The sequence below is a fragment of the Aquila chrysaetos genome, chromosome 8, assembly GCF_900496995.4.
Source record: "Aquila chrysaetos chrysaetos chromosome 8, bAquChr1.4, whole genome shotgun sequence".
NCBI classification, from domain to species: Eukaryota; Metazoa; Chordata; class Aves; order Accipitriformes; family Accipitridae; genus Aquila; species Aquila chrysaetos.
Window position 1 is genome coordinate 21,701,248 of NC_044011.1, and position 12,785 is coordinate 21,714,032.

The window sequence follows — 12,785 nt, forward strand, 5'->3', positions numbered from 1 at the left end:
AATCGGAATCCTCTGATTCTCTTCTTGTCCCTCCTGCAACCTATCACTCAGTCCTACTGTCCGCCCATCCCTGGATATTTCCCTTGTTTTTGCATTCTGTTGTGCTAAAAAAATCTTGATTTCTGAGCTCACCCCCAGCACTGCTCTGGGCCTCCCAGCTGAACTCCACATTGAACCCGTCTCCGAGCCTTCCCAGAGACACCCGGAAGCTCTTTGTCCATAGTGACTGAGAGTAGGGGTTTTCTACTGTGCTGGTTTGCTCCTCTCCTCAGCAACTGCTCAGGGAGCATCTGCTGGCTGCTAGGACGGCACATCTGCTGCATAGGAAGGGCTCTGCAGCAAAATTTTTGAAGGATGAAGTTTGCTTCAGAATGGTCTGTGGATAGGAGCTGATTGCTGGCATGCTACTTGCTCTTTGGAGGCCAGCAGCAACTCACAAGCCACCACTTATTACTTCCTGAGGGAAGGGAAGTTTTAAGTTGTTGTTGCAGATGAGAAGGGGAGGAGGTGTTTTATATGAATAAAATGCTGATGCTTAGGTCCTGTGTTCCTGCATCATTCAAGTGTCAGAGTAAACATCTCGGACACAGCTGTTCTGAGCAGTACATACAAATGAATTTCAGTTATAAGAAAAGGAAATGATTTGGTTTTGTGTTCAAGCTTTTGTGTTTGGACCTCTCTGATCCATTTCCATGCTTCTCAGCAGGGTCGTATTGAAGCATGTGTTAGTTGAAAGTAAGAAGTTTCTTGCTATCTTGTTTTGAAGGACTTTACTTTGGTAACTCGTATGTATATGTGCATGAGAGCTTACAAAAGCAAAGATAGCACTGGTAACTGTGTAATTTTGGTACACTTAAAGCACTGGTTTATAGTAATATCATGAAAAAGCACCTCGGGTCCTGAACAAGATTAGGGCTCCAAAGTGTGCTCACACAGTGAATAAATGAAAGCAAGGAGTAGCCTTGACTCAGTGTTCAGCTCAGACACAGCTAGTAGAAGCAGGAGCGTAAGGAAGTTGGTCTATCCGAGGTCAGTCCAACTTCAAGTACAGTGCAGCAGTACCAGAAAACGTCTCCAGCTGGGCTGGAACAGATTGCCAGGCTGCTTCTCCCCAAGCTCTTCTTGAGGGGTAGTTTCAGAGTTCTTATTGACAAGTGGATTTTGTGAAAATTATAGTCTTTAACAAGTGTGCGTGGGGGGGAGGGGGGGGGGGTGTATTTTTTAAGACTTATTGCCTCCCACTTTTCTGATGAGGGGAGCAGATCATAACTTTGCCCTGACTTACTCTGAAGATTTTGATGTTAAACATCCAGCTGCTTGGTTTTTACCTTTTTATCTATCAGCTGAGCTGCACGCATCTTGGTAATTTTTGGCCAGCCATAGGACTTTCAGACCTATTTATCTCTGGAGAGATCACTGTCCTTTGTTCCCAAGCTTCCAGTTTTAAAATACAAGTAAAAGATAAGTATGGAGTGCAAGTATGGAATGAATGCAGTACTTAACTCTAGAGCAATAAATGGCACTAAAATATTACTTAGTATATTGTTTGTCTAAGTATATATATGGACACTTGATAATACAAAGAGTAAGAACTGCTAAAGACTTGCAAGATATATTTTACGGTAAATACGGAGTAGCTTTTACATGTGTACATATTACCAAAGTCTTACTCGTAAGCTGTGGATGTAAGAAGAGGCAAAAGTCACAAACAGTGGGAAGGCTTTTATTCATGTTGAACTTTGTTTTCCCTGTACCCAGCCCCTGGATCGTGGCTTACATGAAATTGTTAGTAGGATAAACACTCCAGTTTAGCCATTAGAGAGACTCTTTAGTCTTAAAGTTAAGTGCTGTTGCTTTAGAATTGAACAGCCAGTTGCTGAATGCTCAGATTCTTTTTCCAAGTCAGGTATTCAGGATTTTGGTCTTAATGTGGTTCTGCATTTAAGCTAATAAACTGTCAGCTTTGACCTGTATCTGCACTTTCAACACACTCCACTCAGCACAGCAATACCTCTGATTTGATTGATGTGCTAGCCAGCCTCCGTTCCCAGTAGCTAGATAAAACTGCCTAGGATAGCCCCACTTCTTCATTCTTGCTTATGCAGTCCTAGGAGGCTCTGTTCTCTACTTAATTCTGACTAGTTCAAACTGTGCATTTTTACATTGTGCATATTGGACATAAAATGCTATATAAAATAAGCATGTGAACTAAAGAGTGTTTTTTTGTTTGGGGTTGGTTTTTTTTTTTTTTTGAGCAATGTTCATAAGGAAGTAATTGGAGGTAGCAGAATTGGAGTAAATGAGTAAAGAATGTAGCAGTTCTCAGTTAACACTGTTCTAAATTTCCCAGTTTAATGCTGGATTTCCTCTGCTACGTATTGGCAACAGTTTTTGACTGAGGTACTAGTTTGTTCCAGTTGTCACTTTGGATGCCTTCTCTATCTCCCAACACATACCCCCAGCACTCTTTGACAGTTAAATAGCTGTTCAGTCAAATGGGGGGATTAGGTGAAAAGTGGCAGGGACAGAGTAGCTAGATTTTTTTTTTTTTTTTTTTTCTTTTTTCCCTTTAGTCCCTCCTCCTCCATTCCAGCTACTCCTTTTTTTCTCCCGGCTGTTTTTCAATACTTCTGTCTCTCACTTTTGTGGAATTAGAGCAAGAAACTGGAAGGTGGTAACTCCTCTTTGCTGCTTAGTGCACCTATTGCCCAGAGGCATATCTGAACTGTCAGGCACACATAGCTGTCTGCATGCTTGGGGCTTACCTGTGTTTGCACAGCTATGGATGAGAGCACAGCCCTTGTACAGTTCCCCTTTTCAGACCCTTTTTTTGCTAGGGTGCAGTTCTATGGGGCTGCTGTGCATGTCCTGACCTTGACACGGGTCCAAGCACCATCTTTTGCTTGTGGTCCCCAAATGTTCCTTCCCACTGCATTGCATCTGTTGAAGATTCCACTTCTGGAAGCAGAGACCCAATAGTACAGCTGCCTCTGCTCTGTGGCTAATGTCCTTCCTCAACTGAACAGAGCTTTAACATCTTCTTTTCAGGTTGCTGTGGGGGCTCTGGTTTGCCACTCGCCTCACTGGGGATGGCTGGTTCATGTTGTGCAAATATGCACTTGATTTGCCACAGTCTGAAAAGCAGATGCTTGTAATCCGCACAGCTCTTGTGGTTTTGTTTTGTTTTGTTTTTTTTTTTTTCCTTAAAGCCTGTCAAAATGCCAGCTCAGTATTTCCTTGGTATTCTGTAGCTTTTCCAGGGTCTGGGCGAATGTTCCTCCTGCTTTCTAGGACACCCTCCCAGGGGCTCTGCTTCTCAGTCAGCCTTTTCCCATTGGATGTGCTGTCTTGCTTAGTCTCTCAGGCCAGTCGTCTTTGACCAGAGCTTACTTGGCAGGTAAAGAAGCACTAAAAGCTTATAGTTTCCTCCTTTTTCAAGGTTTCCTCTGAGACTTTTCTTCAGCTTTGCATCTCTTAAGATAGGATTTCTCTTTGCACTTGTTTTGCTTCCCACTGCTAGTAATTCCTATTTCTGCTCACACAGACCTTCTTTGGAGAAGCTGGATAGCTGATTTCTTTACACCAAGAGGAACACCTTAGAAAAAATGCCTTTAATAACCTTACAGTGTATCTGACAGAAACTGATCATGGAACAGCTTTTTTAAAGTACTTCTTGCTGTTATAAAATGTGGGGTTTTTCCCTTTTAGAAAATAGGCTTTGGTACCGATACTCGGGACAGGAAATCTTAGCTGCTGTGGGAAGTGACTGAGTGTAATTATAATGGCTGTATGAGAAATGGGGTAAAACTGACATCCTATATGAAATTGCTTATCAGTCTTTCTAGAGCTTGTACTCATCCTGATACTAGAAGCATTGATTAAACCTGACTGAATGTGAACACATAAACATGATCAGAACTGATCATGGATTTGTGAATAGAATTAATTTCCATCACAAAAATTCTTTTTTAGGAATAACCTGCCAGTTTCGCACTTGCCTTGGTTCACAGTAAAACAAAAAGCTGAACCTACAGAGATCTTCCCCAGCACTGGTCAGCCTTACACACCCCTTTCAACTTTGCCTCTGGAATGTTTAAATACTGAATTCTGTGCTGCAACTGTTTTTACTTCAGAGCTCAGTGTTTACAAATGCGTATGTATTTAGTAGCAGTACATCTCTCTCTTCCCCTGCCCCCTGCTACCACCCCCACTTCCAGATAGAGAAACTGAGGTCTAGTTTTCCATTTCATAGTATGCCATATAGTAATGGCAGAGCTGAGGGAGAGGAGCTAAGTACTTTTTGATTCCCACTCAGGGTCTTATGAAAGGAGTGAGGAAAAACTCATTGAAAATTGAAGGGAGAAAGTATTTGACTTCTTTAAGGAATCTGTATTTCTGGCAGTTGAAGCAGACTATTCCACAAGTTTGAAGCAGCTTTGTCAAAGCTCATCTCTTGTCAAATTGGAGTTTCACTAACCTGTAGTGAGCTGCTGCAGCTTTTTACATCAGTGACTTTGGATGACATGTTAGATAATGTTGAGCATAAAGTTGTAGTTATATAGTAATAGGGATATTGCTTTAGTCAATAGAAGTAGTAAGTTCAGACCAATCCTTACACCAGGCCAATGCTCTATCACCATCAGTTGCTACCCAGTCACTGAGCACTTAAGAATAGCTGAAGTAAGATGGATAATCCAGCTCAATTTAAAAATTACTTTTAACTTTAAAATGTATACTTTTACCTTTAAAAAATAGGGGAGCCTTCCAACCACAATAACATAGTTGCATTGATGTGTTAGAAAGAAAACAGGGTGTTGATCCTTCCAGTGCTTCAGTTAGTGGATGATTTCTATGTAGTCTCTGAAATACACACACACTGGATAGGTAGGTAAAGTCGCATATTTTTAAGCCCTTGTAGGGTCCCACTTAGACAAAGCTTTTCATCAGACTTTCTTATCTGAAAGTGTTATCCAAGAGGATGGATGTTAGATAGCATCTCACCTGGGGAGGAAGGCCAAAGAGCAAGTTAATAACTGACCAGAGCATCCTGGTTTGGAGAGTTCATTTGTGGATGGCTGTTGGAAGACCGTTCACTGAAACAGGTCCTTGCAAAGTGAAGGTGGGGTGATGCAGCTCTTTACAGCTTTTCCCATCAGTGTAAGGTTGAGGTGGAGTGTTTACCCATATAAGCTCTCCTTCAACTGGGATGGGTGGGCCATGTGGTTCTTGTGTGGCTCTGGGCAAATCACTTAGCGTTTCAGTTCAACATCAAAAATACTAGAATAGAAAAAAAAAAATCAGAAGAACTACATATCAGAAAATTCCTGATGGGGTGGCATAAAAGACAAAGCCAGGCTTTTCTTTGTGGCACATGGGGACAAGACAGGAGATGATGGGCACAAAACTGAAATACAGAAAATACCATTCAGACATAAGAAAAACTTGTCTACTGTGAAGAGTGGTCAAAGACTGGCACAGGTTGCTCAGAGCAGTTGTGGAGTCTCCATCCTTAGAGATATTCAAAACCCAACTGGGCATGACCTGCTCAAGGCAACCCCACTTTGAGCCAAGGGGATAGACTGGATGATCTCCGGAGATCCCCTTCCAGCCTCAGCAACTTGGATTCTGTGATTGTCTTCCCCAATATATCTACGCTATTGCCCAGGCTGTCTTCAGCCTTTTAAGTTTCCATTAAAATATCCTCTTATTTCTAACGCTTCTTTATGCAACTTTTATTCCCTCCATGTAAACCTAGTGGTTCAAGATAAGCAGCAGAACTAGTATTAGGTAGTTGAATGATGTCTCTCCTGGCATGTGTTAGGTTGAGTCTTGCTGGAACTAGTGTTGTCAATATTTAAGTTTGTATTTTAGATGTTTCGCTGTCTGATTAATGTTTGTATCTTAGAGCAAGAGGTATTTTATGTGGGAGCACACCTACACTAGTTACTAAATACTTGTGCCAATTCTTATTTGATATCCAGCATCATTAAAATTCATGAGTGTGCCATCTGTTCTTCATCACTTGTCATATGAGTGGTCATATGAATGTGTACTCAAATTGTGTCACAAAATATTCCAAGGAAATGTCAGACAAGAAGAAATATGGACAAAATATTACTCTGTGTACCTAGGCTCTGTTACAAACTTATTATCTGTTTGGCATTTAAACCATTATTCTGAAGTTAATGGAGTAGTGCATAATCCCGTGGTGCAATGCTTGAGGCAAATAATGCATGTGCACTGTATGAGATATGCAGACAAACTTGTGCTGAAGCTATTAGAACATCAGTGCTCTTGCTCATGCTCAGAAACCATATTTTTACTATTTTATAACAGTTTCCTCTTCTATGTGATGCCGTAGGCCAGGCTGATTGGAATCATGATGTAGGTTCCCCATGCATTACAGTGGGACTTTTTCTGAGAATGTTCTGAATGGCTGATTCAGGCAGGAGGAAAGTCTGGGTTTTTTTCTCTCCCCACACCCCAAAGTTAAGGTCATAGTAAGATATAAAGAATTTAAATGCACTTTGGTGAATAAAACACTTTTTTTCAGGCTTGGTACCACCCATTTGGAACACTGAGAGGAAAAAGTATGGGTTTTGATAATCCTACAAAGCCTGGAGATGCAAGTGTTCAGTGTTGCTCAGATTATCTTGCCAAAAATCAGTCCGTCTACTTGTAGGTCAAACTAATCCTTTGCATGAGGCCTTTAAAATGGCAAAATACTAAAATCTTTTGTTGGGCTGCCTTTAAGGTATGACAATTCTTACTGTGATTTGGAATTGATATTTTAATAGTAGATATTGAACAGTAGTTATTTCTGTTGATAACAAGAGACTTAACACAGTTGTCAGGGTGGGGAGTGTCTTTTTTTGACAATTATTTAAAATTTCACACATGATTTTTTTTTGTGAGATGATGTGATTTTTTGAACGCTGCTCTCAGCAAAACATTGCTCTTGAACACTAAACACTTTTTCTATTTCCCTCACCTGCAAAAAAGGTACGTTAAGTGTCATATAGGTTCCTCCTGATAACCTTTTTATCCTTTATGTTCATCCTGGAACATGCCCGTGGAAGGAATTACAGGGGGAAACAAAGACTTTTGTCAGGCCATGAAGGGAATGAATTCACTGAGGCACTAAGGCCTGAGTGTATTTTGCTAAAACTGACAAGCATAGGAAATTGCTTGGAGCGTTCTGAAAAAACTTCTAAAATTATGTTTTCTAAAGTGGATCTAATACAGTAACGCCTGTTTAGCTTTTAAAGCTGGAGTAATCAGTTTTTTCCAACTTTAATTTCTAGTGATATTTTAATTTAAATGAATTTGGGGTTTTTTTTTCCTCCCCCAAGCTTTATTGATATAACAGTCTTTTTATCCTTGCTTGCAAATACTTGCAAGCTGTTTGTGGAAGCATTCTTAGAATTCTTACAGTCTGTCTTCAGACTCTTCCCAGATTGCTGTGTTCTGGACTTAAATGCTCCTATAGTAGAGCTGCTGGACATGAAGATGAGTAGTAAGCTGAGAAAATGATGGCATCTTATTTCCTGGCTTGGCTTTTAATTATAAATAGATGCTGAGCCAAGGGTATGGTTGTGATTTGAAGTATAATAATGAATCTTTTGGTTTTTCTTTATAAAGGGTTCTTGAAAGGGCATTCAGAGCCCTAGAACTATCTCTTTCTAGAGTGACAGGGCCTGATCAAAAGTCTATTGAAAATAATGGGAATATCTCCTTTATTAGATTTCTTTGAGGTCACAAATTGTCCTCTCTTCAGTTCTGCATAATGGATACATTAGTAATTTGCAAAGAGTCTGTGAAGTTTTATCAGTATCTTGTACCATACCTTTAGAAACCTAGGATCTGCAAGTCACCTTTAGCAACAGTTTCCTCATTGCATCCAAACATTGCAACATGTTTGAATGTTTGCTTCTTCGAAGTCACTCTGCAGTTTCATTCTGTTATTCCCACTAACTTGCTTTTATCAGTGTCATTAATTCAGCTTCCTCCAAGGGAAATTAAATTAAAAAAAAAAAAAAAAAAAAAAAAAAGGCTGCCGTTCCTTTGGAAGTAGTGGTTTCCAAAGCATCACTGAGAAGGAAGAGGAAAAATTAGCTGCATGTATAGCATTAGCATAGCATGGGGAAAAAAAACATACACCTTATTAAAAACAACACTGTTAAAATGAAATCTAAATGAAATCTTTTTGTAGCTCTTTCCTCAACTTGAATGGGGAACTTGTATTGTGGCTTCAATGTTTTCTGTGTAACCTTGAGGGGTTTTTCTATGCAAAATGGTGTAGAATGGTATTAAAGCGGTATTCCAGAACGGTCTGGTTTTAAAGGGAATTTGGCTATGTTTAAGTTGCATTATAATAGAGTGGTTGAGCTGTTGTTTAGTAATATGGTTAATTAATCTCTTTCCTTTTCTTCCTTATTTTAGCAGCTGAAGGTTCTAAAATACAAGACAAGAAAGTCACTTCAGGACAAAGCAACACTGGAACTAAACCAGGTACACCATTCCACATGCTTCATGCCATAAGGCTGTTTGCCTCAATGGTGTATGAAAAACAGCTGTTGTCTTAGGAACTTTTAAAATGTTTGATGGTCTTATACCTGTCTTACTGTTTCAGTCAAAACTGGTATCAGTGACTGATCATATTTAGTTAGGCTGGAATCTCTGATTGTTTGCAAAGAAGAAAAACTGAAAAAAAATCTTTTATTTTAGTACAGATTAGGAATGAGGGTTGGGAAGTGAGATAAGGCAACAGAAGCCACTATACATGCATCTGTGCTTGCATGAGAATTATCTGCTGTAGGCAAAGATTCACAGCTTTAAATAAATGTGCTTCTGTTCAGACATTTCTTCACTTATTACAAAGCATGCCATATTCTGTAATATACTCTATGCAGCAGGCAGATGTTTGTCGTTACTTCACCATACCTGATTGGTACGTTGTGTGGATTTAATTCACTGTTCACTTACACAGTTGAAAGTCTATGTACTAAAATGCTTAATGTAGTCCTTGATGCCATGAGTCTGTTCCACTTGCGTGCTTAGACCACGATCCAGAAGAGCACTTAAATATCTAAATTCTGCCTGTATTGCAATTCAGGTACCCAAGCTTAAAATATGCAGTTAATAGTGATCTTTTTTAGATGCCTGAGAAAGCATAGGTGCTTGTGTTGCTGAGGACTAGGCACACTGTAAGGACCCCTTTTTCAACTCCTTGAAGGCTTGGCAGCTCAGTGGCTGTTCTGCACTGACAGATTCTTCTCTGTCACCAAAGTGGGTACCTTTGGCCTATGTCCCCAGAGGGAAGCAATCCCAGTGCTGTCTGTGCTCAGATCACACCCTGCATGTTCTGCCAGGCAGTGCTGGATCCAGCACAAAGCGCAGCATTCATGGCTGCTCTCAATCAGAAAGGCAATGGGAAAAATAGGAGAGAATGGAGGTAACATTACCCACTTCCATGGCAAAACCAGAACTCTTGGCGTTGGACAGTGTTCAATATCCACTTTATCCTGCAGTAGTTTAATCCAGATTTTAATTTCTCGGGAGGGCGTCCTAGCTGCTCCTATGTTCCCTTCATCTATGCTGGTGTGTAGAAAGAAAGACAAAATTCCTGTGGCTGGAGAGAGGGAGGGCACAGGCACATGTGCAGGGTTTAGCTCTGCACCCAGCTGGTGAGAGTCCGTGTTGAAGAGAGAGTTCCTGAGAGCTGGTGGCTTGTTTTTTGTTTGTTTGGGGTTTGTTGTTGTTGTTTTTTTCTTTAGACTGCATATGAAACTTGTGTCAAACTGTTTTGGTTAAAAACCAAACCAGAGAGTTTGCAGCGGGAGTGACAGCTGTCACTATAAACAATGTCATTATTGTCTTGAAGGTGTCTACAGGCTGAACAAATATTAGGAGTCCAAGGCAACTCTGAATGTGTGCATGGCAGTGCAAAGGGAGCTAGACAAAGGAAAGAGAGTTTGAGATCCAAGCAATGCATCTTTTCAAATAATGCTGTGGCTTACATTTCTTTCTCCCCACAGCACCCCTGTGAACTAACATGCAAACTGGCTGTTGTTTTCCACTTGATATCCCTTTTAGTTTCTTTAGTATAAGAAATTAGCACCCTAGCAGTCAAGGGCAGAAGGGAAGCAGCCATTTGTGAGAAGAGGTTGAGAGGATTATAGATCGAAATGAAGAATGGTAGTGGTCTGGCTTTTGAAGTCACACCGAATGTGGCTGATAGTTACCTGAGCCACAGAAACTGGCCATATGTAGTATGTGTGACAATTACTAATTTAGCAAAATTACAACCTAATGTCTACAAATGTCAACTGTGCTTAAGAGTTCAGTGAGGATTAATTACATAGAAGATTTTAAAAGCTTGCGTTTTCCTTTTGTTAATGTAAATAGGGACCAGAAGTGACTGACATTTCAGTGCTGAATTCCTGTGAAATACCATTCATGGCTTCTAAGCTCTTTTAAATGAAGTAGTAAATTCTTAAAAATAATTTTGAACTCACAGTAAGTGTTGTAAGTTTATGGAAAAATACTGTTTTCATATGTAGTTTAGAGGCTTAATTTCCAGCAATAGGTACAAAATTAATTCCCTCTTTATAGAACTATGGCTTATTTAATCTCCAAACATCCCTCTCAGGCATAATATTAAGCATTTGTATATTATGTAAGTGTAGTGAAATAGGTTGCTGAGTGTGAGTTCACATGCATTACATCATAACCAGACTGCAACTTCTACAGCAGCATGTGGGTCTTCCTGGAGTGTTCTCTGTAAGGCTTTGCATGTGCCCAGTTATCAATTATTTCTGTATGAACTAAGGAATTCTTGCAGGATTTATTGCAAATGACATGTTTCCATCTCCCTATGCAGCAACTTAAAACTATTGCCTGATGACAAATACAAGCAAGAGAAAGTACAAAGTACCTTGTGTGTTTGTCCTGGTATTCCTACTGAACAAGAAGAAATGCCAGTCCCCCAGGTGTTTGCCTGCTGGGTTGTTAATGAGCAGAGACATGAGAAATAAAATGGGGAGCAGGCCCAGTGAACTTTCTTGTTTTGCCACAATTTGAAGCTATTGAAGCTTTGTACTGGGGGTGTCAGCAGATCAGATGAATTCAGAATGCAGTTGTTGGAGGTTGGACTTGTAGCCAAACTATGAAGGATCATTTTCAAGGCTTAGAAAAGACATTTTAATTAACAGTGTAAGATCTGCACCAGTAGACGTATGCTCCAGCTTCTAGTAGAGCAAAGGTAATACCAGTCTGCTACAAAGGTGTTATCCCCATCTTTGTGCCAGTATTGATTTAGTTCTCTGTGATCCCAAATGCATGCAAACCAGCTTGTTACTGAAGACATACTTACACTCTGCATAGCCTGCAACTTAATGTGAATTCTTTAGGATTGTTCTAGCATCCTGGGGTCTTGAGGGGAGGTACTGTGTGTGTGTGCGTGAACAATATCAGGTGTGTGATAAAAAAAAATAATTGGATATCTTCAAACAGAATGGCAGAGGGCAGTTTTAAAAATTTATTTTATTCCTTCCATTGCTTATAATTAGGAATTCTTAAGGGAGACCTTTTCAGTTTGCCTGTCCATGTAACACTCCTGCCTTTTTGAAGAATTGCTGCTTCTCCCCGATAGGGAAATATCCTCTCAAGAAAGGAAAAAAAAAAAAGCCTGGAAGGAGAATAGTACATTCTGAAAGAAGCAGGATTTTACGTTATTCCCCAGTGTCTCATCATTCTCTGTCAACTCGATGTTACATTGACTTTGCTGACAGCCCTTGAAGGGAATCCTTGTTTTCCAGGGGAATCATATTGGATGTGCATTATTCCACTAGCACTAATTACTCATGCTACAGAAATTCATGTTTTGTGAATCTTGCGTGCCAGCCACAAGAGAGAAGGAATATTATTACCCTTTTGACCTGTGTATGCATGCTGAAGAGACTGCACACAAGTCAGCACACTTCTTAACATCAGCCAAATGTTAATCTATACCTTATATCAGTCAAATCTATGCAATGGCATGGCTAGGCATAGTTTCATAAATGGCAGCACTGTATGCTATTCAACCAGCATTAAAGGTTTGATCTCTAACTGGGTGATGGGTTACTTTTGTCTTTGCTGGTGACTTGTTCACTTGTTGCACCTTTCACTGGGGCTATCATGTTTGAATGTTCCTCTTCCTATCAATTATGCAATGGGTTTTCTCCTTGCAGCTCTTATTTTGCATTGCTATTAATGCCATTAATTGGGGCTGTAGTCTCTGATGGTTGTTGAGATGATAGTTTTTCACTGATGAGAGTTCAAGAATAAACTGAAGCTAGTCGTCAGTGAACTCATTCATCCAAGAAATCCTGTCATCCTGATGCAGAAACTTCTGTTAGAGTATGAAATGCGCATTACTGATTTTTCGTCTAATTCAAATAACTATTCAAAATCTGTCTAGCACATCCTCACTTCAGGGATTTATTTTTGCAAATATCTTTAACATCATTTTTATGACCCATTGTATTGTTTTGCCAGTAACTTTTTTCATAGGTATGCAGTCTATACACAAATAGGCTGACTTTACGTGTTTGTACAAATTGCTTACTTGTGTGTTTGCACTGAATAGTGAAAAGGATCTGTTGTCTTGTTTTTATGTGCACTTCCATGGTGATGGTATTCTAGGTAGTTCTTTATCTTAAAACACTTAAAAAACTGAGTTGCCCTCAATACTAAAATAAATCAGACCATTTCTTTATACCCAGAAATCTTTTTGATTTTTC

General features: G+C 39.8%; 1 protein-coding gene across 9 annotated transcripts in view; it reads left to right on the forward strand.

The window, feature by feature from the left end:
* MAP7 (microtubule associated protein 7) overlaps positions 1-12,785 on the forward strand; it is a 110,742-nt gene that overhangs the window by 45,972 nt on the left and 51,985 nt on the right. For all 9 annotated transcript variants that reach the window (XM_030023119.2, XM_030023120.1, XM_030023121.1 and 6 more), the window contains one exon: positions 8,443-8,511. In XM_030023119.2, the coding sequence (XP_029878979.1) occupies positions 8,443-8,511 (69 nt within the window). The remainder of the gene's footprint in view (positions 1-8,442; positions 8,512-12,785) is intronic.